The sequence below is a fragment of the Doryrhamphus excisus genome, linkage group LG9, assembly GCF_037039965.1.
Source record: "Doryrhamphus excisus strain RoL-2023G ecotype Guam linkage group LG9, RoL_Dexc_Guam_v1.1, whole genome shotgun sequence".
Taxonomy (NCBI): domain Eukaryota; kingdom Metazoa; phylum Chordata; class Actinopteri; order Syngnathiformes; family Syngnathidae; genus Doryrhamphus; species Doryrhamphus excisus.
The window spans coordinates 17567273-17594872 of NC_136365.1; the positions used below are offsets into that span (position 1 = coordinate 17567273).

Here is a 27600-nt window from a genome sequence, read left to right on the forward strand (position 1 = left end):
GTTGCGCCTGAGGAGGGAAATCAATTACTTCTTTATGTAGTGTGGGACCAGTATGTCAAACAAAAGTCCCTAAGCTTGTGGTAAAGACATGACCAAAGGGTCTTATGAAAAAGTCGTCACGTGCATCGTTTGTGGCAAGATAGTATTGTTCAAGGTCCTTATATTTTCAGTCGTCTGGAAAAAGTGGGGGGAAAGCTGCAGGGTAATCAATGGTGTCTTTGTAAGGTCTCGCAGTAAGTACTATGAGGGTGGCTGCTAAGTCCTCCATGCATCAGCACATGCAAAAGCTTGCATCGCCTCATGTGGTAGCTGTAATATTATTTAATGGTATTCAACATGTGACATTTAACAAATTAATGCTACAAAGTGACTCATGTTCAAAGATCTAACTTCTTCCCACCCGGCGGGGCAGATGTTCTACTAAACACTCTTTTGAGTTTGACATCCCAACTGGCATTTGTACAAGCAAGTCTTCCTTTGGTACTTGTGGCTCTTAAGTGTCATCTACCGCAGTTCCCGGCTTCCTTTTTCCCTCAGCATCAAAGCCGCCCCCCCCGCATTAATGCAGACAATATCCCCCGCGTACCTTGAGGCGGCAGGCGGAGATGTGCTTTTCACAACTCTCCACGGAGTGTCGTGTTGTGTGCCTCGCCTCTTCACTCCTCAGTCTGCCTGCACGTGTCGGCACTGTGAAGCTTGTCACTGGATTCTTTGGGGGGGGATTTTTCATGCATGAGCATTTGCATGATCGCAGTCTTGGATACCCTCTTCCATTCGCTGGGAGATTAGATGCTTTTAAGGGACTCTGTTAAAGCGTGACAGGAGTGCATTGTCAATGCAAGAGAGCAGTTTTTCAAAGGGTACTGTACATTTTGGCAACAGTACATCGGAATCAGTCATTCTATGGCATTTATAGGCAGACCTATCTAGGCAGACCTAGATCTATCTATCCATCCATCCATCCATCCATCCATCCACCCCCCCACCCACCCATCCAACAATCCATGCATCCATCCATCCATCCATCATGGAACAAGATGTAACCTGAAAAGGGGTCCAATCGCCCCACATGAGTATGTATGTGATGATAACCATAGAACAGGAAATGGCAATTTATATGACATAGAAACACAATATAAGAATACTTGCAATTAAATATCATTATCAATATATTGCGGGCTGCACAGCGGGCGAGTGGTTAGCACACAGACCTGTGAATTTCTATCTATCTATCTATCTATCTATCTACGTATCTATCTATCTATCTATCTATCTATCTATCTATCTATCTATCTATCTATCTATCTATCTATCTATCTATCTATCTATCTATCTATCTATCTATCTATCTATCTATCTATCTATCCATCCATCTATCCATCTATCCATCCATCTATCCATCTATCCATCTATCCATCCATCCATCCATCCATCCACCCACCCATGCATCCATCCATCCATCCATCATGGAACAAGATGTAACCTGAAAAGGGGTCCAATCGCCCCACATGAGTATGTATGTGATGATAACCATAGAACAGGAAATGGCAATTTATATGACATAGAAACACAATATAAGAATACTCGCAATTAAATGTCATTATCAATATATTGCGGGCTGCACGGCGGTCGAGTGGTTAGCACGCAGACCTCACAGCTAGGAGACCAGGGCTCAATTCCACCCTCGGCCATCTCTGTGTGGAGTTTGCATGTTCTCCCCGTGCATGCGTGGGTTTTCTATGTGTACTACGATTTCCTCCCACATGCTTGGTTAAAAAAAAACATGCTAGGTTAATTGGCGACCCTCGTGAGGAAAAGCGGTAGAAAATGAATGAATGAATGAATGAATATATTGCTTTACACTGCACTCATTAATTCCAGCAAAGTCCACTAGGTGACAGTACTGCTGTGCAACACCTTTTCAGGTGTCTTCAAAGGGTGAGTAGTTTTACTTGAATTTACTTTTATTATGCAGTGTTCAACTTCTCTGTAGTACTTGTATTGCAGTTAAATATGTTAAAATGCTACTTTGTCTGTAATGGTGGTAATGATGGCAATGGTTTGACCCTGGTACAGATGAGGAAAATTAACTACTGACTACTGATTAAAATTAGGGGTGATTACATTATTATTTTTTTTTTTAGGGTGTTTTGTCAGCAGTTATAGATGTTACTGGACCTGACATAGCCCACACGCCAATCAAGACTCATATGCAGAGTTTCTTCGGCTTTCTGACACAAAAGTCCACTTTATGTGTATTGGCTGTCTATCTAAACACCCCTCCATTGCCGGGTTTGTTGATTGGTTTCTGGTTGACAGATGCGGCGGTGTGGCTGGAGGCTAGACTGGAGGAGATGGTATACTTTTTTTTTTTACTGTACATTCCAGGAAGCACGTCACTGCTAATATGAATGATTACCCGCTTGTCTTTTTTCTGTGCTTTAATCTGTCATTAGTCAGACTTGAAAGTGGGGAAGTACACGGCGCTTGAGGAGTTAAAACATGGTATTTGTTGATGCAGTGTTCAGTAAAACATCCTTGCTGTTGCATGATGGTGATTAAATTCCTGTGACCAGTAAGCAGAGGGGAGTATTTACAGAAACCATGTGTCAGTTTATGTGTCTGAACAAGGGAGAAGGCAGATGTCGCACATTATCTACCAATTTAGTGCCGCTAAAATGGTTTTGTGAATGAGCATCCTAATGAGAGGCTGTGTTGTTGGGTCAAGAAACAACCAGTACGTGTGTGTGTGTGTGTGTGTGTGTGGCAGATGACATTTTCCTCTCAACCTAACCTCACAACAGGCTACACTGCTTACTGTAAGTACATTAGCCATACAAGATGGAGTTGACCAGAAAGGCAGATGTCTAACACATGTCCATGTTGATTTTTGTTGCTTTTATTCAGGCTCTCTATGTTGATTAATGATTCTGACATTACAATAAATTATTTCAAACATGTATATGCACACACATAGTACAAGTATTTTTTTTTTAACCCTGCATCAATAATAGCTATGAAAATGCAACTGGGACTATGAAAATAACATTTATTTTCAAAATATGAATGGCAATTATATATGTATTATATTGTTTACATTATTGCAGAATTACATCTTGGTAAGTATGATTCATATTTAGATTATTAAATAAATATATGTAGATACATGGATGGATGGATGATATTAAATACAATTTAAATACAATAGCTGCATTTCACAATCAAAACACACCTCATAAGCATAATGGAAAACAGATGTTGTGATTTATTGTCGTGCAAACTACTAAATATATTATTTTAAATAATCTTCTAAAATATTTTCACACTGAAAGTCAATAGATAATTAATAAAAGGCAAAATATCAGCTTCTGTATTGGCAGTAGTAGTCTACAATACATTACATTGAGTGCCGTATTTTGACTTCAGTTGTCGTAAAATGACGTGACCCCTAACGCACCACGGCAACAGCGGGCTTGTTTGAAATGAGGAAGCCATAAAAAAAAGCAAAGGCGTCTCTGCTGTTATTGACAACCGTCATGTGCGGCGTTGTTGTACTAAAACAGACATTATAATGTCATTTGGATACGCGCTACTTTTGGAACATTTTGTTTCGTAGCACTGACTTGGCTAGGAACTTTACCCGCACCAGCAAAAGGAAGTAAACATCAATGGCTAACGCTAGCTAAGTTAGCTTACAGCGGCGTCGCGTCTTAACGATACATTGCCTCATTATTGCGCGTTAAAGCGCACATCGAAAAGCCACAATGTCCTCCACGGACATCCCTCGTATGCTTGCACTGGAGGAGGAAGTGAGGAGTTTGTCAGAGGACCTGATGCAATGTCAGGTAAGTGGCCCAAAAAGTACACATCAGGGCTGATGATACAAGATGTTTAGCTTGCTGGAGAACATTAAGAGCAGTTGCACTGTCACACCACTTTGTCCATTCAGTTAACTGCGAATGCACTGACTGAGTCTATTTGAGAACATTTCCTGTGGTGGTTGAGAGAGGAAGCATATGCATGCATACTCACCAGCAGGTGGTGTCTAATATCATGAACTCTTCCTCACTTTGCTTTACAATATCGTCTGGTTTTTTTGGTAGAGGAAAGAAAAGAACAGAAAAAACACTGTACAGCATTAAGTCATATAGTAGTGGTCAGGGGCTTCTATTTACTGAACTGTAAAGATGACCCTGGGCAACTGTTAATATAAAAATGTTAATTAGAAGCAAGGCAATAAAAATGCCAAAACAATTAATATAATTTAGTCAAGTCATAAGTAATAATCATTAGTCAATATAATTTATGCCTTGGTGACATAATGGTACACCCCCTCGAGTGGCCTAGTCACAGTCCTGACATGAATCCGATTGGTGGCCAACCAATCACAGGGCACATATAGACAAACAACCATTCACACTCACATTCATACCTATGGACAATTTGGAGTCGCCAATTAACCTAGCATGTTTTTGGAATGTGGGAGGAAGCCGGAGTACCCGGAGAAAACACACACATGCACAAGAACATGCAAACTCCACACAGAGATGGCCGAGGGTGGAATTGAACCCTGGTCTCCTAGCTGTGAGGTCTGCACGCTAACCACTTGTCCGCTGTGCAGCCCAGACTCATTTCAAGTTATTGCAAACACTTGATTAGCAGCAGTTGATGCTGCTAAGGTTGGCGCAACCATGTTGTTCAGTTTAGGGGGCAATCACTTTTTCACACAGGACCGTGTATATTTGATTTTTTTTTCTCCTTTAACTCGGTTGCTACCACAGATTTTTTTCCCCCAACCCTACCGCTCGTTCACAAATATTTATTTATACATTTTTAAGACGTAATCATACATAGTTAATGTTTTTTTTTCTCGAAAAGCCCAAAGAGGTGATGATGCAACTCCACAATAGAAGTGAGCATGTTTGGTGCTGTTTTAAGATGAAAAAAAATGGCCACAAGGTGACAGAAGTGCATTTTTCACGGCCTGCATCATTCCCATCGAAATTGCATTTCGCCGTAAAAAAATTTCCCGTTTATTGCAATATTGCTGTTTGATTATCACTCTGTTGTGTTTTTTCTTTTTCAAAAATAAATAAATAAATTATTGTTGTTTTGTGGTTAACTAGGGCGTATTTTTATTCATCTGACCACTAGGTGTCAGTAATTTTCCGTTATTGAGATTAGTGAGTCACACTGCAATGTAGTCAGTCATGGCATGTCCGACAGAGTGAAAAGATCTCCTCCCATTTCGTGTGGAAGTGGTAAGGCTTCTTTGTCCTTCTTTCGCACTCTGATTTAAACACATTCTTAAGTTTAAAGTGGAGTAAATAAATTGGATGTTAACTAGTTAGTTTGCTAGCTTGCGAATGGTTAAAGCGATTGCTGTCGCTTGTGTCCCTGCAGTGATCCCATAGCCTGCACATTACGGTTGAGCAAAGTGGTGTAATAAACACTGTTGCGACTACTCTTAGGGAGGTTGATTAAACAAAAATAGTGTTGACGTTCTTTCTTCAAACTATCTGTAAATGTACACATATTTGTTTTATTGGTATTGCATGTTATTACATCGGCCACTGTCATGATGTACTATTAATTGAGCTGCCTTGGTGGTCTCGTCTTGAAGTACAACATCACAGCTTATTAAAGTTATGTATCGTAGCATTTTAAATATTGCCATTTGAACACGAGTGATGTCTTAAGTCTGAAGTCAAGACGTACTCGGGGACCGTCATTAACTACAAAGGCACCCATCTGTCGGCCAGCAAGTGTTCCTACCAGACGGATGCTAATTTCATTAAAATGTGTGGCTGAATTCCAGCAGCTCTGCTCAGCATAGTATGTTTAGCCCATGGCGTTATAATGTCCAACATGGAAAATGAATAATTCATACGCCATCAAACGCACATGTTTAAGTGCACACTGATGAGGGTCCTGACCAAACGCTTGCCTGTCTGATGGCTAATGGCAGCTAAAGGCCTGGATGTGTGTTCAGGGTTGGGTGGGTGTTCATCAGGGGGCGGGGAGGGGGGGGGGTCATCTTTTTAAACTTCTCTACGCAGCTTAACTTAACATTAGCTGCATTACATGCTGAATCTCTCGCACCACTTCCGTAGCTTGACATGTCCTTCCATGTTATATGTTCTTCTCATGGTCTCATCAAGGTCCGCTTCTGCCATTTTGCTAAATAATAGATTAGATACTTTTGAGGAGGGGGCCTTAAAACTCGTGTACTAATTGGAGACCCGCAGACTCCAGTGGGAGGGATGACTTTTATCTTGTGATGATGTGAACATAATTTATCAGATAATTTTATATCAAGTCGATTTGGTATAATTCTGTCTTTTAATGTCAGAAAATGTTTTTTTTTTAAGATGTCCCTCATTAAACGGAATATAGCTTGAAAAGCCAGAGACAATTTGAATTGGAAATGTGTCAGGGGCTGGCCGAGTTGGTCGACTTGCAGATGACTCACTCGGTCATCAGTTTTGAGCTGTTTCTGAGCTACTTACTTTGGGGAAAAACAGATCTGGTGCCGAGCGCTTGATTAACGAAGAAACTGCTGCAGTGTTTTGATATGGATGCCAACCCTCCGTGGTCATAAATAGTTCATTATGACAAGTGTCAATGCTTGCTCCCCTTGAGTCGAAGGTCACGTCCCAGCCTCGTGCCTTCAGAGATGCTTACGACTGACGCCGGGCCCGATCAAAAATTATTTGGTACAAGACGGCTGCTTGAATTATTGATCAACCCCTCCCTTTTCTCCTCGTATGCTAATGTCATCAAGGATTCTTCTTCATTTTTGTTTTTCTGAGGGAGTGAAAGCTGACATGTTTTGCTGTGGTCCTTTTTTGGAGTTAAGTCGAGAGAAAGTTTTAGCCCATTATCATGTTTGACCGTTATTCAATTTTACTGCGTATATTGCGTTCTTACATGTTCGTAAATATATTCTTGTATATGCCCTTCATCGTTTTGCTGCACTGTTACTAGCTGAGTGAGACCAATCACAGCGGAGTGGGCGTGCCCGGAATGGGAGGAAGAAATTAAAAAAGATCGTTTTGGAAATACAACTTGAATAGGTGCAGATTCTGGAAGATCTAGAAAGCTTTCTGTGCGGGTTATCATGAGTAGCTGCTCAAGATAAAGGGCCGAAAATGAGCATAAAAGGGTCTGATTTGATTGTGTAACATTCTCATTACCACAATTAAAAATGTTGTACTGTATGCTAACTGGTTTGCTGTTTCCCCCAGGCCGATAAAGACTTTGTGTGGTCCCTGTGGAAACGCCTGCAAGTGGCCAATCCAGACTTGACCCAAGCTGTGAGTTTGGTGGTTGAGCGGTGAGTCCTTGTATCTTTTCAGGTTGTTACCTCAGCTGTACATTTCTTCTTTTTTGCCCTTCTAGCGAGGTGAGATAAGTGTGAAAAGTCGCTCGGTGGACGTTAAGGCACCTTGGCCGCTCTACTGGGGTTATGACGGAATTTGGCGCAGATGCTGATTTAAGCCTCGGTTATCCTCTGCATCGCACTTCAGCGATGGAAACCTTTTTAATGAAAACACCCTTCCGCCGCTCCCATTGTGGGCCGTCTCAACACCACTGCCAATGCTCGTCTTTAACGGATAAATTGAGATTGAATATGACCTTTTTTCTAAGCCACCCCGAGATCAGTGGCATGGGAACTTTCAGAGAAGATAAAAAAAATTATGGTTTTCTTGTCAATTCCCATGTGTGCAGACCTAATCTAATATAGGAGGCTTCTGTCTTTGAACAGAAAGACACATGGACGGGACATTTTAACATGCAGACCCTTGGCTTGTCAAGTTGTTTTTTAAAACAATTTACACCCGAAGAGAAGTAATTTACCTTGCAGCATATTGAAGTAATCGCCACACTGTAAGAAAACAAGTGGAAACCAACTCGCCCAGAGCACAACTACAAATGTTCCAATAACGAGAACTCTGTTCTCGTATGTCTCGTTTTTTAATATGCTTTTATACGTTTGAGAAGAAAATTATTTTGTACAGTGACGGTTATAGAATGGCCCGCAAAAAGCGAGTTTGCAGAATCCAGTGCCCAAACAAAACATCCCAACATTGGTGATTAAGTCTCTGTGAAGATTGTGTAGTGTTTTTTAAGAGTTGGGACACTATGGTCGGATTGTGGTCATGGAATCCTTTCATCGTCTTTATTAGGTGAGTTTGTGGGTGTGGTTATTTATTCACTGTTTACACACAGAATGATGAACAACTCACGTGAAAACCCACTGTGTATTGTCACTGTCTAAACACTTATATGAAACACTTACTATATGCTAGGACTACGTTAAAAAGCCATAGCATTTCAGTATGTGGAATCAAACTATGGAATGGATTGAGTAAGGACCTCAAACAATGCACAACGATGAGCCAATTCAAGAAACAATACAAGCAGTTGATGTTTGCTAAATACAAGGATGAAGAGTCTTGAACCAGTCATGATGTGCTATATATATATATATATATCACTATATAGAAAGTACACATAATGTCATTGTATGGTCATGTCACCTCGTACTTTGAAAAAAAACTTTAAAAATTAAAAAAACAAACAAACTGTATTTTGGAAAGCAGGAAGTGAACAATTGTAACAGTTTGTTACATTACAGTAACAAATGAACAAATTGTAAAAGTACCAGATGGAGGGGTAGGATTTAATAAGCTTTGCTTCTTCCTACTCCTTTTGGACATGTGGAACTGTGAACTGATTATGGGATGCACTAAATTGTAATCTGATGCATGTTCAAATGAAATAAAACCATTACCATTACCATAAACAAAAAGTGTCAGAGCTTTGATAAAGAAGGTGAGAAACACTATTGAATTCCAGAAAGAACTTGAAGGTAGCGTCTCTTACAATAGCATTGTAGTTTAAAGGTTCCTAGTTAATGCAGGTTGCAGAGGGAAGGGTTAAGACAGACGGCCATTTTTGTGTCGTAATTGTACCTGTTTTTGCCTATTGCAAAGTGTCCATAGTGAGTGTGGAGGAGTGAAATGAGTGGTTCAAAACCAACCAAGTGTTTTAGTTTGGACCACATAACCATTTAGTTGGCGTCAAACGGGAGAGGAAAAATAAACGTGAGAGAGAAAGTGCTCCTCGGTACCGGTGCCTACTATTCCTTCCCTCTCCACAACCTCTCCAGTTAGTTTAAAGCCTCACAGGAAACCCATCAAAGTGTGCTGGTCCGCAGAGACAGCCGTGTTGAACATCCACCCTGAGATCACATGTGTACTGTATCACCTGATGCACAGGAGGATATTGACATGGTAATTGTGTCGACTCCAGTCAAGCGCAGGTTTGCCCATTGGGAGAACTGTGCTCATCCCCCACCTTCTTTGCCCCTCTTGTGGATTTTTTTGCGGGGAAGTGGTGAGCACAGCCCCCGACGCACGAGGAGATGTAGCAAGGGCAGCGCGTTCCATCTCCTCCAGAGACCCCTGATACTTATTTCAGTGTCTGTCAGGGGAGATGGCTGATCAGAAGAGGCAAAGACGGGAGAGAAGGCCTTGAAGATGGGAGGTGTTGCAGGAGTGAGCGATGAGTGCGAGGAGGAGGAGGAGGAGGAGGAGGGTGGTGGGGCCCTGGTGGCCTCGAGCAGTTGAAACAAACAGGTCCCCAATTGCTGCTCTGTTTTTGTCTCCCTAAAAGTTCACACGATAAATAGATGTGCCTGGAGCTGAAAGAAAGTTCACTCTGTGCCGTGCACACTTTCTTTTTCATCTGTGTTTACAATACAAAGGACAACAGGGACATTAATCATGGTCCCTGTTTATGGATTTTAAGATTTAGAGCAGAAAGGGGAGCTTACATCGAGTGTTACAGTGTACCACATCCCCATTTAGCTTTATAATCATTAGAAAAATGGTCAATAACTTACAGGCAATTGCAACGTCTTGTCTGTGTCCGTGCAAAGACGCTTGATGACGGGACTTTCAAGTTTCTTGAGCTTAAAAACCTTACGGTTACAACAAGGGGTTTTGTAGAGTCTATTGAATGTGCGAGAAATTTCAAGTCAACACGACTTAAGGGGGGGGTCATACTTTGAAGTGTCATAACAGTGGGACCGTGTGGTGTATTTGTTAGTAAAGTAATAGCAAAGACTACATAGTAGGGGTGCATATTTGGACTAATTTTTACCATTTTTGTGTGCAGTTTTTCAGAAATAGAAGAGTTATATTTCAGAAACTGATATGTTGTAATTCGTATTATCATCATACTGTCCAGAAACCGATATGTTGTAATTCGTATTATCATCATACTGTCCTGTCCTCTAGTGAGAAGCACAAAGCTGAGATGAAGGACAGGAAGGTGCTGCAGATCCTCCAAACCAAGGATGACAAGATACAGGATCTGGAGGAGGTACTGTGCAGTTTAGAATCTCAATCTGTGTGTTGACAAGAGCAGCAACATCACATTTTCCATGAGGAGAGTAAATAGTTTAGTTAAAAATTTAATAGTTATTAAAATAGTTATTAAAAAATAAATAGTTTTTTAAATTACTTTTTTCATGTTCATTTAAATGATTTATAATAAAGTAAAACTTTAACAGCTTTAACAATCTTCTAGCATATATATATATATACATATATATATATATATATTAGAGTGCATCAAATTTGAATGGGAAATTTACATTTCATAATATCAATTTGGCTGGCATTTCGTTTTTTTCTAATGAACATAAAAATGTCTTCTGCAAAGTTTTGAGGAAATCCATTGAGATTTAGGGGTGCCACCTCACATATAAACTTTTGTAAAATTTCGGAAAATGTGCAATTTCTAGTCTAATTGCCAAAAAGTTGTACAAAGAGTACAATGAACTTCTATATAGTAAATATATTTGTTTTCTCTTTGGACAGATTGGGTATTTCTCAGAATTCAACTTTCAAGATTCTCCATTCATTTGTCCTATTGACAAAATAAATGGCAGTAAATGGGACATGTTCACACGGCCTTACCCTGAATTTTATGTAGCAGTGATGGATATTTGACATACATATTTGACATTTGTTTTTTTTATTTTATTTGTATTTTATTGTAAACACAAGGGGCAATAGTAACACATTTAAATAACAATTAATGGCGACCATTGAGCATTGTTCACCGCTTTATTCCACAAAAACAGATGTATGGTGGCACCCCTGAATAATCATGTATTGGAAAAATATTTTGTATGTGTTGTTTCTACATATATTGGAACACTTTTAGTACCCAGCCATATCAAAATTCAATAATATATAGAATTGTAATTATATTATATATATTTATATATATATATATAATTTTTATGATATAATATATATATATCATATAATATATAATATAAAAAAAATATATGTATATAATTTTTTTTTACCATACCAGTAATGTTAACTCTTCAAATTCTTTCTTTTCTGGGCCTCAAGAACGCCCAATAAGTTGAGCATTCAAATTGTTCTCACCCACCTCATTATCAACGTTTGAATTTATTTTCCGGCTCCCCAAGTATGAATCCCTATTAAAGCCGCCCCCTCCCCACTGCTCTTAGCATGGCGATCTGGAAGTAACGAGGGCCGTCTAAATCCACTAGCTGAATGGATCAGACCCATTTACCCCATCGTGGCAATTAATTGCATCCCAGAGCTCCCCGTCTTATTTGAGACAAGTGTGTGCGCACCCGCCCGCAGGAGGTTGTGGATCATAAGGTAGTTGTGAAGACAGCGGCCGTAAGGTGTGCACCAAAAATCCACAATTAGGCTGTCATCAAAAGGGGGTGTCGCTTTCATCAGGTCATTAAACATGATCAAAATGTCAAGATGTTGAACAAATGTGTGCTATGTATTGTATACAGTATGCATCAGACATAAGATGCAACGTCAAGCCAAGTTAAATCCTGATCTTATCCAGGTTGGCCATTTAGCAGCAACCCTCGAGCTGGCCTTCAATTTCTGCCTCAACAACTATTTTTCCCACAGAAAATAATGTATTAATGGAATTGATCTGTTCCAGCATCAAACTGTTGCATTATAAATTGGCCCAGTCCCATTTGAACAGTCTTGATATGCAAATGAGAGTAAAAGACTACAGTGGCAAATAATAGCAGCATTGTATTATCAATAACTAGATAAACAGTGCACTGTGCTTACTGTGCTACTGTTGTGCTTAAATCTGCCCCATTTAATAGGCCTGTCGACCCCAGTGAGGATAAGCGGCATAGAAAATGGATGCATGGATGGATGTGAATGTAGCTTGTCATTACAACTCCGAGCAGTAGGTGGCGTTACGAATCTTCTAAACACACCCATATGCACGTGGGCTGCCAGAGAATAAGACGAGGTCGCTGGAGGGATCGGTGTTAACTTAGCCAGTATTCTCTCTCACAGCATCCAATACTGCAACCGTCCACCACATGTAGATTTCAGTCCTGTGGGAAACTTCTGATGTCTAATAATGACTGAATTTTCCCTCAAAATGTTGTTTTTTTTTGCCCCCGACATTTGAGGTATTCTAATTTTGATGCACCGCAGTATTTGTAACATTGAAAATCCTAAAAGTATTCAAATATATAAAACAAATACAAATATATCTCTGAAAATGACCTCTTTTTAGCTAAGAAGTGCCTTGATTGTTTTTTTTTTTATTGATTTACCTGCTGACAAATGTTTTAGCCTTAGCAAAGGCCGCTTTTCCTTCCCCTCCAAGGTATAAATGCTTCATTTGACTTGTGTCTTTTATGGTCTTGGACAGCAAGTGTCATGGAAGCAGCAAGAGATAAACAAGCTGCTCCAGAGACGGATGGCCACCGACGACGAGGGTTCTTTAATGAAGAACGAGCTAGAAGCTGTGCGTCAACAGCTGCTCCGCACGAGCTCGGAACTTCAGGTTGGTGTAACAAATCGTCTCTTGTGACTCTCCGCCATGGCACTGAATGCGACAAGTCTCTTGCAGCTTTATGCGTTTTTTTTTTTTTTTTTAAAGAGGGTAGTGAATTGTCTTTCTCTGGATTTTGTCTCGCCCTCAGAGAATACCTAACAGCTGGAAAGAGAGCGAGAGAAAGAAAAGCAGGTTGTTAACTTGCAGATAAATACTTAATGACTTACTAGTGGAGTAGTGACAGCATGTTATGGTGCGGCCTCCCCCATAATTATGGTCGGATGGGGGTCCCGGCTATGATTAATTGAAAAAGGAGCGGTCCTCCGACGGTCTCATGGCGAGAAGTGTTGGGGGACGGCATCAAAAGGTGGAGTCTTTGCAGCGAGCAGCATGCTCATCAGAAGCATTGTCATTAGAGCCGACACTCCTGCACCTCTGCCTGCGTGAGACCGGCTCTGGCAGCGTGACTCCGCCCACTCAGCAACCACAAGTCTGGACCTTCAGCACAGGTGACCTTGTCTCACGCAGGCATCCACCATAATAAGATTGGAAACAAAAATATCAAAGCCCTGCCGAATTTTTTCTCAACCCCATGTGTTACTTCTCATTTATGGATCCCGTCGACTTCATCAGGCGCCTCCCAAAAAAACTGGGAACATTTTGAGCAATGTGAAAGGGGGTTATAGACACTGAAAAAGACACATTTTACTAATTCATTCAATTTCACAATAGTTCCTTGATCCGCTGTGAGGAAAATTCACAAGGGATGGTTTAATCCTGTTTGGAATGTTCTGAACTCTTGTTTTCATTCAAATGTGCTTTTTGAGAGTATTTGAGACTCAAACAACAGCGCCCCTGTTGGTTGTATCCAAGCATTGCACTCCATTTTGCCTGAATTGCCATAAAAAGTCAATTAGTTAATTTTTTGTTCATCACATAAAGACAAAGGAAGACAAAAGCACCTCAACTTTGTATGTTTTTCCCCTCACTATTGTTTTTTTGGCCCGCATGACCCCCTCTCTCTGTCTTCTCCTGACACACACACACCTCCCCTCATCTAGGAATTGAAGACGCAGTGTAGGAGGAAAGAGGAGGCGGCGCAGCAAGTGGTCCGGGCTCTCGAGGAGGAGAAAGAGGGATTAACGTCCCGCTGTGTCGCCCTGCAAGCTGACCTGGAGGAGAGAGAGAGGCAGGCCAGTGACCATCGTGACCAGAGGGAGGCTGCCCAGGCCAGAGTCAAGGTTTGAAGAACGCAAGCAAGCACACACACACACACACACAGTACACCGTCCTTGTCCTCCATTGGGCCTCCCTTTCTTTTGCACACCTTGACATCTGTGACCCCCTCACTCCTTTTCCTTTCACACCTAAATAAAACACATCGCTGCAGCAAAACAAATTATAAAGACCGTATGTCTGACATATCCTCCAACACTGAGGAACTGTGCTCCGGTGTAAAGTTATTTGGTGTTGGCTCCATTCATTCTTAAATGCTTTTGTGTGTCAGCGACCCATTAGTTCAATTATGGCTATCTATTATTGCTAGTATTCTTCCAAGGATGATCCCATTAGATTTTTGTGAATACTTAAACAATGATAAAAACGAATGAATTCAATGAATAAATTCTTGTCAACTTTTTTCTTGCAATATTTCATGGTAAATTGGGTTTCTTAATTGTATAAAAATTGTGCCCTTTTTCCCTCACATGAATCAAGATTTTTTTTCACATGAAAGAACAACTTTATTCTTGTAAAATAGCACATTATTTTGATGATCATCTCACAATTCTGTTTAATTTATGCCAAATTACAATTAAAGTAATTACTAAACTAATTAAACTATGCACAACTGTATATTGTACTATGTGTACTATTGTTCCATTGTAAATTGTGTGCATGTTCAAATAAAATGAAACCATCACCAAATCACATTTAACATGCTTTTTCTTTGGATAATGTAGTGCTTATTCACCATTTGTAATTACTCTATTTTCTGCATTAACTGTGCATCAGGATTTAGAGGAAGAATCGGGCCGAGTCCTGCAGGAGGTATCCAGGTTGCAGAACCATAGTAGTACTTTGGCAGCTCGTGTCTCCATCAAAGAACAGGAGGTGGCAACAAAAGAGGATCAGCTCCATAAACTTGGGTGAGTATTTACGCTCTTGTAAGAAATACTAGTAAATACTAGTTAACAATTTGGTGTAAAGGTGTTGTTTAAACGAAGTTGCGTGTACGTGGATCACCGTAAGTACACTGCTTTCAATGCTCGGGCTTGAGGAAGACACCAATATTTCCAACCCTGACTCACCTAAAGCCACTTGGTAAGCCCTGCATAGTAGATGCACTTTAAAGGAAGGAGAAAAGGGAAACTGCAGGCTTTAGATAAGCTTTAGTCGATATGATTTAAAAAAAGTCTGGGAACGGTACGCACCTTAGAGGTAATAGCAAGTTTTTTTCTTTTTTTCTTTTTTTTAAACTACCTCACTCCTTTAATGGCCGCGCCGCTCTGATGTGTCAGTCACATTCTGGCTTGTGAAGGGATCGCCAGGTTTAAGCTCAGTGATTAAAGATGGCTCCACGCGTTAGAGGAGCACTTTAAGATTGTAATTCCACGGGAACTCTGGGAATTGAGCTGTATTATCGTCACTGTATTGTACAGTAATTAATTTGCGTGCGAATCGGTTGTCTCGTGTGCAGCTGCGAGTTGGCAGAAGTGCAGACGTTGTATAAACGGAGCACAGAGCACACGGCGGCGCAAAGCCATCTGATCAAGCAACTGGAGGGACTCAACATGGACACGCAGAGAGTGCTGAGGAACCAGGAAGAGGCGCATACTGCTGACAACACCTCCTGTCAGAAGGTACATAATGTACACATACACATGCACCCACCTTCCTAACAAATGTATATATGTACAGTGTTTGCCCACTTCCTTATTTCTCATTTTTGTCACACTTAAATATTGTCCGGCCATCTGTTTGTGACCTTAAGTTGAAACCAACTTGGGTTCTGCAGCAGGACAATAATCCAAAACACACCAGCAAGTCCACATCTGAATGGCTGTAGAAAAAACAAATGAAGACTCAGGAGTGGCCTAGTCCAAGTACTGACCTGAATCCCATTGAGATGCTGTGGCATTACCTTAAAAAGGGTCTTCATTAGGGGTGTGTATTGGCAAGAATCTGGTGATACGATACATATCACGATACAATATTTCACAATACTGTTAACAAGGCGATATTTTTTTTGTTTTCTTGTGGTTAAAGATTATTTCCTGGAAAAACTTAATTACACCAGCAATATGCACTTACTGAACACATTTTTATTCGATTACAACAGTATGTTATGCTGTATCATAAACTTTTCTCTGTAAAAACTGTAAAAATGTAGCATTTGGATAAATAAAGCTTTAACATCCAGCTTAAAATTTACAAAAAAAACCCATAAAAAAACAAATTAATTAAATTATGTCTCAAGATCCTGCTCAAATATTCACATTCTATTAGTTGTGAAATATAGAAGTATACAGTCCCTGACATATCCACCATCAGAACAGTATTTTTGTGGAACAAAGTAACTAACATCAGTAAAAAGTCCGTGTAGTATGCTTGAAATAACCATTATTTAACAAAATAGTGATATCAATTTGAAAAACAAAATACCTGCAATATCACAGTACTACTTTTGTAGTATACAAAAGTACCTTTGCATTGCTTGCTAGCGGCAGGTCCTCATGGTGTCTCGCTAAGTGGACTCGCAGATTTGTCGTGTTTCCCGAATACTTTATTCGGGCACGGCACATTTTCCAAACGGAATGGGTTTTGTCAATTTCTGCACACCCTACTTTGTGTAGAAATCCAAAATGTGTCCACACTTCAGCCTTGTACGCCGCAGGAGCCGCTGTTATGTGCTGGTATTCTGCCATGTTGAACTGTGTTTATGTGTGAGGATGTTTCACTCGTCAATCTCGTTCATTGACTACGTAAGTGCGGCCACCTAATGATCGGAGGTTTAAATTAAAATCAGAAATGAACCTTTGCCGTGTCTGCACTTGAATAAATACCATATACATTCTATGATAAATGCCTAAAAATATCCATATCATACTTTTTAATATCGATAGAGTATCGTGGAACGAAGTATCGAGATATATCGCCGAAATGATATTTTCTTATACCCCTAGTCTTCATACTGGGAAAGCCTCCAATGTGGCGGAATGACAACAATTCTGCAAAGTTATCAACAAGAGTGACCTAATCGGTTATTAGGTTTGGGGGCAAATTAATCTGTTCCAGGGTCAAACTGTTTCCATCATCAAACCTTGTATTTACTGTACAGGCAATATTTCAAGTATAACATTGAAAACTGGCATATGAGTGTAAAAATCTCTCCTGTGATGCAAAATGTAAAAAACACACTGCCTTAACTTTGCGATGGCGGGTATAGCTGCTAGCTAGCTAACCAGCCAACCTTTTGAGGCACCCTGCCCACCCCCCAAAAAAAAAGGTTTCTGAAATGTCCATTTCCTTTGTACTCTTTCCCTTCAACTCATTTTATGTATGTTTTTGACAGCTATACAGCGAGTTGAGTCAGTGCTACCAGAACCTAATGTCAAGTGAGGCCAAGCTCCGCCAGAGCCACCAGGAGCTGAGCAGCCAGCTGTCTCAGAAAGAACAGCAGATACTGCAACTCCAGGCCCAGCTACAACAGCATGAACATCAGGATGAGGAGCAACTTCCACCACAGCCACAGGCCCTGCAGACACCAATATACACCTCGACCGTCAGGCAAACCAACTTGAAAGTGAGCATCAATTTCATTTTTCATTGTATCACGTTGCCAAGTGACTGCAGGTCCTCCGGCTGCATGCTGGTCGCATAGAGGAGACTCATTACACTAGAAGAAATCTTACCAACGTCTTTTGCAGGAGCTGATTAAATTTTTGCAACCTCGGCAAACTCTTTCTTGTTCAGTTTTGACTTCTCAGTAATAACCGACGGCGGCGGCGGTGCCGGCGCCCCCGGACTGTCACAGATATCAGCTCCAAATGTTAAGTGAGATGCAATCGCCCTGCACCGCTTAACCCCCGTTAATTTAACCAGAGCTGATGTATAAATGGATCATTTAGCCGGTAATTAATTACAGTACTGACTGTGGTGGTTCCCCTAGTAATTAATATAGCATTTAGAGGAGAGGCTTTTTAGCATGAATACTTGTGCACATGGGATACTTTTATGTTTTAATACATTTGCAATATTTAACATCATATGTTTTCACTTCTTCCTATTAATATGAAGCTGTGTGTACTTAACCCGTCTATCTGCTTTTCCAAGTATTTTGTTTCCTAAACTTACATTCCCACTGACACAAAAGTAAACAAATAAACAGATCTGCCGTCCCAAGGTGTAACACTCAGTCAGGAGGGCTTTCTGTTACCCCGCTCTGCAATTTGACTGACTGGTTGCGTACGCACGCGTGAAAAGCACCGAATTAAAGGTGTGCGTATTTGAGCGCGTAATTGCAAATTCCGTAACAACTTCCTCCCGAACACCTGTTAAATTCTAATGCAGCCGCTTGTGCTGGGGGAGATTTAGATTTTAAATTTAAATGTTTGGCTGGAAGTTGCCAGTCGGAGGTGATCAAAGTGCTGATCTCCACGGGAGCACAGCGCTCATTTGAATACAGACTGCTTTGAATGCCCAACTCTGCCCGCAGTGTTTCTTTTGTAATAATTATCAGCGAGCATGTGGGTAAAGTACAGGGAATACAAGAAGAGGGTGGGTGAGAGGGAAAAACATCCATTGTGAGTTAGACATCCATGCTCTCTTATGTTTTAGGTAGGTAGGTCTTAATTGTCTTTCAGTTCAGAGCATCTCTCTTTCTGCACTCTGCTGTTTGAGAGACCGAGAGGAGGACCCATGGTGTAATTTGTAGACGGTCCCTGGCCTGTACATGCTCTCGATACCAGTTATCATCATATTGTTGTATACAAGGGGTGTAGCGGTATGCCTGAATCGCGATTCTGCATGTACCTTGATTGTAAGGTGATGCTTCAGTTTATTTTGGGTACAGTAAAGAGCTTTGCTTTTTTTTTTTTTTTTTTTTAGAAAAGTGCAACAGTTTTATTAACAGTGTGACGTCCGACCTCAATGAGTGAATTTCGGCAAAGTAGGAACCCGTTTACAAACTTCTACATACAGTTTACATACATTACTAGAGAGAGGCCTGTCACGATAATGGATATATTGATTTATCAATCATTTTCTACCGCTTATCCTCACAAGTGTCGCAGGGGTGCTGAAGCCTAGCTGTCTTCGGGCAAGAGGCGGGGTACACCCTGGACTGGTTGCCAGCCAATCACAGGGCACATATAGACAAACAACCATTCACACTCACATTCATACCTATGGACAATTTGGAGTCGCCAATTAACCTAGCATGTTTTTGGAATGTGGGAGGAAACCGGAGTACCCGGAGAAAACCCACGCATGCACGGGGAGGTGGGTAATTATGAGCCCTTGATAAATTGACATAAGTGTATGTGACTCCGCTCCATCTTTCTATTAGATGGATAGATAGATAGATAGATAGACTTCCTTTATTGTCATTGCACAATAACACAGCAGTGAAATTGCCAACGAAAAGCGTTGCCTGGCTCCCGTATAATAATAAATAATAATAATGTGGAAAATAAATAGATTACATCAAATATGAACAACAATGTACCGCGTAAACAGTAAATTGCACAAATAATTTAAATAATTTTGAATAAATAATAATAATTTAAAGTGATTAAGTCGTATATTATGCAGTTTGACTGTTAGGACAAAGGCACACTGGGACTGTGGCATTCATCTTCAAAACCATTGCTTTTGTGCCTTCATCATATTAGCGTCTACTTGCTAACTTGCTGCTAGTGCTAACTAACCCCAACTGCATGTACTGGGAAAAAGAGGCTGAATGCGTGATGGTAGGGTTCATGCTCTTCGTTTTGTAGCTGGGCTCTACTCAGCTCCATGTCATGAAAGAAAGCATCAAAAGTAAGGTTAGCTCAAATGAAACTGCAGTATGCAAGGCTAACTTCAAAGTTACCCACCAGCACTACAAAGACCTGTCTAACTTGAGGAAAAAATAATAAAAAAAAACAACCAAACAAACACGTATGCAATCTGTAGACACTTAGTGCCGTCTGGCTCTTTAAATTTGACATTCGCCAACTTTGCACCTTCTTTAAAATCTGGTGACAAAAAAAGGCGTAAAAAGAAGGAGAGGAAAAAAGCAGCCACACCTGCTGCCGTTGACACTTAACTCATCAAATCAGAGTCAGAGAGAGGCCTGTATCTTACTGGGGTGTCATCACCTTTTTTTTTTTAACCCCCACCTCCTCAGCGAGGTTGTGATGATTGCATTATAAGAAACCTGGCATCTGTGCGTGACCTTATTAACTGGCGACGTCATCAACTTGAAGCAAAACAGCAGAAGAAGTGGATGATAAATTATTAGTGAAGAAGTTTTTGGTCATTTTTTCAATTAAATTGGCCTGTCAAAGTGGAGAGGACGGGGCGTGGGGGGATGTTAGCCAAATTATCTGGAGCCTCAATGTGCTGCAGAGGCCATATTGGCGCATCTGTTTCAATTATTTATCAATTCCACACAGTCAAGACTGACATGTTTGTTGCTTAAAACAGCACACATGATAATACTCTCATCATGCAATAGAGGTTGATGTAGTACAATTACACTCTTCATGTGGATCCATGCATGTGTGCATGTCAGTATTATTAGTATATTGCACTGATTATATCATGAAAGTAATACACTGTTACTGAAAAATCAGATGTAGGCTGTTTGCTATCCAGTATAATTCAGAAAAAGTCCAACTCCTTTTGATGTGCCATTATGTAGCCAAGAAAAAGTGTGACGATAACCATAGTAAAGGGCTATAAATCAATTGATACAATGAACAAAATCTAAGGTATATACATAAAATTCACCAAATAACACTATTATTATGCATAAGACAATATACATTATGAATTTCTGGCACCAGTCTGCTAGGCGTCTTCAAATTGTGAGTAGTTTTAGTTTATTTTCGTTTTGCATTACAGTGTATTAATTATTTAGCTAAGCTAAACAGTGAGCGTGAAGGAGAAAAGCGCATGCAGGTGCAGCGAGAGCAAGACAGCAAGTAAGTAAGTGTGAGTCTAAGGAGGAATAAATGGGAGGGGGGGGGGGGGGGGGAGACCGTCTTGGTAATTACCGAACACGATTAGGTTCTTGGGGGAACTTGTCTGGCACTCGCGGGCCTCGCTGGCGAGTGTGCAGCGGGCCCGACCATATGGAGAGAGGGCTTGCGATGGCATCCCCCCCCCCCCCCCCCGCCATCCCCCTAAAGCTCGTGACCCGTCTGCTGCCGAGCCCTGCAGCTGAATGCGGAATGAGACTTGCCAGGTCTAATGTTCTACACGTGCGCCATTTACGCCACAGAACAAATCTGATCACTGTTAATTACCGTGTGCCTGTAATCAGGACACACACACACACACACATCTTCACAGAAGAGGTGATTAGCCTTGTTGTGGAAGCAAGTCGCTGCAAGGTTTTTTTTTGCAGAACGTCTGTTAAAACAGATCACTCCTGTCATGAGTGCGATCTTTCACAACGGTTTCTTAAAAACAGCAAAGCACTTTTGTCATAAAGAGGATCTTTGATTGGTGTTTTTGCAATATGCCCATTAAAACAGCAGAGTACCCTCGTTAGTTGGAGGATCTTTGATTACTGTTTTGCAGTAGGTCTTTAAAAACAGCAAAGCACTTGTCATTTGGAGGATCTTTTACCGGCATTTTTTGCAATATGTCCGTTAAAACATCCGAGTTCTCCAGTCATATGTGGGATCTTTGATTGGCATTTTTTTACATTACACCTGCTTAAAACAAGCGGCACGCTCCAGTAATGTGGAGGATCTTTGACTACCATTTTGCAGTAGGTCCTTAAAAACAACAGAGCACTTTTATCATTTTGGCACTTTGTCACTTTTGTTTTTGCAGCATTAAAAGTTTAAAAATGTAAACAACAACATAACATTTTATGTAAAAGGGTATCCATTTTTGGCCAACATAGGAAAAAACACTATACAGCTATACCACTTTGTTCGACGGTCCTTGAACTAACCTTCTCCCATGCTCCATAGATAGACTGCTTTATCACATACTACAGTATTAATTGTCCCTGTACCCTAGAAACCGCCCATGAATGATACGGGAAAGGCCGAAATGATACTGTGTCAAAGCCCAGGGCAGTGATACTGATAAAATATAGAGTTTAACCATGTCCAGTATCAGCCCCCGTAGCTGTCCGCTCAGAGTGCACTGCTCTGGTATCGTGCTTGTGAAACAACCAATCAGAGAACAGCGCACGAGCGTGAACACACAGCGTTTGTTTTGCTGCAGTCTGTGCTCTGTCAACATGTCAGCGGTTAAATAGTAAATATTAGTATAATAGTAAATATTAAATAGTACGTGATAATAAGCTCATGATTAAATAGTATGTGATAATAAGATCATCACATGGTTTGTCTGATATCAAGCCCAGTATCACCCCAGTTTTCTTTCACCTCATATTTGCACCCCATAAATGCAGATACTGTGTGGGGATGACTGAGTGCTAATGTACATATTTCGAGTTAATTCATGTAACACACTGTCTGTTACCACACACATCAAACAAAGACGCTATAATCTTCTCTCTGACAAACAAACTCCAGGCTCGTCCTGGTTGATGGTGGGTCTGTGTTAACTTAATTTGATGTTGTTCCTACCTTAGTTTTACCCCTCCCCTGGTCCGCTGGAGCTTTTTGGGAACACAAAGTGATCCATGGGTCCAAAACGTTTGTGAGGTGGCACTCATATAGAGGATCTTTGACTGACATTTCCGCATTATTTTGTCTATTAAAACAACAGAGGACTCCTGACTCCATTTTGCATTAGGTCCTTAAAAACAGCACATGCTGTTTAGAATCTTTGCCTGGTATTTTTGCAGTATATATATAACAAAATGCTCCTTTCATATGGAGGATCTTTCCCTGAAGTTTTGCAGCAGAGCAAAGCTTTGACTAGTGTCTTGCTGTCAGTCTTTAAAGACAGCAGTTTTAAAGGGCTTTTGGATCGTTTTTGCAGGAAGTCCTTAAAAATTTAGTTTTGACGTCATTTGATGACTGTTAATTTAATTACAAAGTGGCTATAATCAGGCCATGCATGCTTACATACATACAGTACATACAGTATAAACGCCATCACTTTCACACATACACATTGAGGAGGCGACTGACTCTGCTTTAGAAGCAAGGTGCCTGCAAGGTGCACGCCCCCCCACCAGGCTAAGGTGCACTTGGCATGCAAGAGGGATTCTTCAAAGAATAAGTGCGTGCATATATGTATGAGTGTGTGATAACTGGTGTGGAGAGGGACTTAGAAGAAGGACAGTGAGTGGAAGGTAAGCTGTGTATATGTTTGTGTGTGTGTGTGTGTGTGTGTAGCCCTGAGTCCTCCCACGCAGTCTGTTTGACCCCCAGCGCATATGTGCTTAAACAAGCGCCATGTATCCGAGGCGGCACATGGCTGTGCTTCGTTAATGAGGTGGGCTGTGCGAACGCTGAGGTTCTCATCTAATGAGAGCTGGCAAAAAAAAAAAAAAAAAAAAGAAGGCGCACCAGCGGAGGCCGTGTCATTAAGGACGTGGACGTGGCTCGGCTCCAGAGGCGCACCGCTGCTTGCGTTGTTGACAACGCTATTTATTTACTCAGCCCACACACAAGTAGCATATTCATTGGGCCTTCCTTAAGCTGCACAATGATGCAGATGAGGAGTAAGAACGTGGAGGATAAATGTCAGAGTGTATTAAATTTTTAAACATGCTCCAGGAGACATTCTGACAGGAAGGCTAAAAGAGTGCTAACACCGGAGCAGATGGTAAACTGCTGAAGGGAGCTGCTGGAGTCCAAACAAGCACAAAAAAAAAAAAACAAGATTGTGCTTTTGATTAAAAACAGAAATGTCACAGATGTTACAAAGTGCGTCTCGGTATTAAAGACGCATCTTTATTTGATGCTAGCTATTAATGATGATCAAAGGAAATCCTAAGTCAAGCTGTGATTTTGTTGCACTTTAATTGTGCATCCGAAGCGTGATTTGTATCATGTACACAGTGGAACCCGAAAAGTCAAACACAACCGGTTCCCATGGGATATAATGGAAATATAAATTAACTGTTTAAAAAGAAGCAATAATGATGACAAAAACAATAAAAACTTTAAATGACAGGTGAAAAGTGGATGGATTAGTGAAATAAGCTAACCATTGTAATAAATACAGGACACCCTATAAAGCAGAGCTATTTACCTTGTGTGTTCAGTTCAAAACTTGCCAGCAACTGACAAAAAACAGCAGAGAACTCCTGGCTTATAGAGGATCTTTGATTAGCCTGAACACATTTTAATGGCTTTATTTATGAGCATATTAATCATTTGGTGAGGTAAACATGTTTAGGGGGCGGCACGGTGGTCGAGTGGTTAGCACCAGGGTTCAATTCCACCCTCGGCCATCTCTGTGTGGCGTTTGCATGTTCTCCCCGTGCATGCGTGGGATTTCTCCGGGTACTCCGGTTTCCTCCCACATTCCAAAAACATGCTAGGTTAATTGGCGACTCCAAATTGTCCATAGGTATGAATGTGAGTGTGAATGGTTGTTTGTCTATATGTGCCCTGTGATTGACTGGCAACCAGTCCAGGGTGTACCCCGCCTCTCGCCCAAAGACAGCTGGGATAGGCTCCAGCACCCCCGCGACCCTCGTGAGGAAAAAGTGGTAGAAAATGAATGAATACTAACATAGAACTTTTCATGACTGAATAAACGCTTTCCTTGCCTGGTGGTGCTTGACGGGAGAGCATCCAGTAGGTTGAATGACTGCCCACAGGATGAGCACATTATCGCTCATGGATGCCGGTGAAGGTTCCAGAAAGCCTGAGGTCTGCTATGAGATGGTAATGTTGCTCTTAAATCACACCACCAGCCCTGGCTCACAGCCGGGCACATAGCTATGATGGTAAATGTGATGCCGTGGTGTTGAAAGTTTTTTTGTGATAATAAACAAAGTGTGATGGTACATGTATTCAGCTCAACGCCACCTATTTTGCAGGGTTAATAATTTGTCGGAAAAATAGAAGCACAGGTACAAGGGAGGAGTGGATGTTTTGACACTTTTTAATCTTGATAGGTCATTTTGTCATACACATAGGGGTCCGACACTGATATTTATTTGGACTATTAACAATACCAGGGCAACAAATTGTTCAATACATTATTCATTCATTTTCTACTGCTTTTCCTCACGAGGGTCGCGGGGGGTGCTGGAGCCTATCCCAGCTGTCTTCAGGCGAGAGGCGGGCTACACCCTGGACTGGTGGCCAGCCAATCACAGGGCACATATAGACAAACAACCATTCACACTCACATTCATACCTATGGACAATTTGGAGTCGTCAATTAACCTAGCATGTTTTTGGAATGTGGGAGGAAACCGGAGTACCCGGAGAAAACCCATGCATGTACGGAGAGAACATGCAACCTCCACACAGAGATGGCCGAGGGTGGAATTGAACCCTGGTCTTCTAGCTGTGAGGTCTGCACGCTAACCACTCGAGCGCCATGCAGTCCAATACATTATTTTTTTTTGTGTAAATTAACAAATTAAGAGAATGACAAAAAAAATTAAATTGACTTGTGTTAGAATGGAACCTGTGCATTCTGCCTTTTAAAGGCAGCAGTTGTACCATTACACTACCAGGTGCCGACATGTGAGGGGGGCTGCATACAAGCTCTTGTTATTGCTGTTGTAAATTTTTTTTTTTTTTTTTCCAAGCCGCATACTAATGTAAATGAACTTACATAAGCTCTTGTCCACTTGGCTTTCCCTACATCAGGCAGCAGCACCCAAGGATGGCGTCGCCACATATGGGAGGATTAATTGTGAGGTGCCAGAGGACAAGGCCCTGCTGCACATCTCGACTGTCAGAAGGCAGCAGGTGGGTCGGCGTCCACACAAATTGCACTTTTAGCCACTTAAGACGACACATGTGCGAGACGCTTACATGCCCTCACTTCTGTAAAATTAGCACTCGCGCTTCAGATCAAAGCCGCAGAAGAAGCAAAAGAGAGGCAATGGTGTGTTGACAGTCATGTGATTCATTAGTAGACCCTTCTTTGCCAACTTTTTGTCCCGACAACCCCCCCCCCCACACACACACTCTCCTTCTGTGAGCGGGCCCGGCGTGTGCTGCTGCTTTCACGCATGCCTTGGGCCCAGGCAGCGGCTGATTTAGCGCTCCAGCAGTACGTTATGAACACTGAGCTTTTGATCTTGTTGCTGTTCCGACTCTTAAATTTGGCAGGAGATGTTTCTAGATGGCCTCTCTCGCGCAGACACTCGGTTTGATTTATACCACTGTCCTCATTAAAGCTTCAGCAGGAAGGGGAGCGGGTCCCCTCTCTGTTCTGGTTGTTTATACATGTAATGCAATTCATTTCAAACAAATACTTAAATAGTATTGATGTCGCTCAACGTGCTTTCCTGGTTACGGACTACTGGTTATTTGCCTGAGGAAACATTATAGATCACATTTAAAATAAGTGCAATCAAATGTTGACAATGTATTTTTTATCATATCATACAAGTCATATTTGCAGATTTGATCCATGCATTTACAGCGTTAGTTGAATTTATGAAGCTTGCATAGAAAAATGAGGATACTCTAGTTTAAATTACTTTTGTGGCACCCCTATGGGTTGTGTTCTTTTTGGTAAACATGGCCACATTTTCCCAAGTGATCCTGCTCACATTTTAGACATCAGTCTCCTTAAAGTGTGTACCAAATTTCATGGTGATTCGGTGAAACACCCTAAAGCAGGGGTGTCTAAACTTTTTCCACAGGGGGCCATAAAATGAAAAATTAAGGAATGTAGTGCCCACTTTGATATTTTGGATATCCTAAGAGGTTATATATTTCAGGGGGGAAAATGCATGTTATAGGTGCAAGGTGTATAGTATGAATTTCCGTTGTTGCTCTTTTTTTCCCCTATTTTTGCTGGGTTTTTTTCCTGGCTTTGCCAATTCAAATGTGTTTTTTTGTAGTAACATTTTGATATACAGTAAAGTCTCGTTATATCGGTTATAACGAATTACTACTTATTACGATACAATTTTCATTTCCCGGCAAATTTCTAGTCTTTTATGATATAATTAGTTCCGTTAGTACGATACCCGGTTATTATGATAATCCGGTTACTACGATGCCCTTTTCATCTCCGCCAGCCAATTTGGTCTGCTTATATCGATACAAAAGCAGCTTAAATCAATCTTTGCTTAAGGATTTCAATACCAAAAAAGAACACGGCGAACGGCTGCTTCCAGTCAACTTTATTTTTCACACTTCCACCACCAGAGTGCAGCACACACACCGATTCCCGCACTTCCTGGTTCACAGGTCATGCTCAACCCGCCCCACATAGCTGGCCAAACACATGCCTGCAACAGAAGAACCAACTGACATAGCATACACACCTATTCCAACGAAGACACAAGCGTACAAATACATGTATTTAATTGTGTTGTATTCAGATATCTTTTTATCGCTTGCAATAATCACTGTTTTTCATATGTAC

General features: G+C 41.1%; 1 protein-coding gene across 1 annotated transcript in view; it reads left to right on the forward strand.

The window, feature by feature from the left end:
• Positions 1–3721: 3721 nt before the first annotated feature.
• cntln (centlein, centrosomal protein) overlaps positions 3722–27600 on the forward strand; it is a 111768-nt gene continuing 87889 nt past the window's right edge. Inside the window, exons 1-9 of the mRNA XM_058066876.2 lie at positions 3722–3845; positions 7248–7336; positions 10308–10392; positions 12760–12894; positions 13947–14126; positions 14899–15032; positions 15584–15746; positions 17459–17689; positions 25863–25964. Of these exons, the coding sequence (XP_057922859.2) occupies positions 3765–3845; positions 7248–7336; positions 10308–10392; positions 12760–12894; positions 13947–14126; positions 14899–15032; positions 15584–15746; positions 17459–17689; positions 25863–25964 (1200 nt within the window). The 5' untranslated portion in view covers positions 3722–3764. The remainder of the gene's footprint in view (positions 3846–7247; positions 7337–10307; positions 10393–12759; positions 12895–13946; positions 14127–14898; positions 15033–15583; positions 15747–17458; positions 17690–25862; positions 25965–27600) is intronic.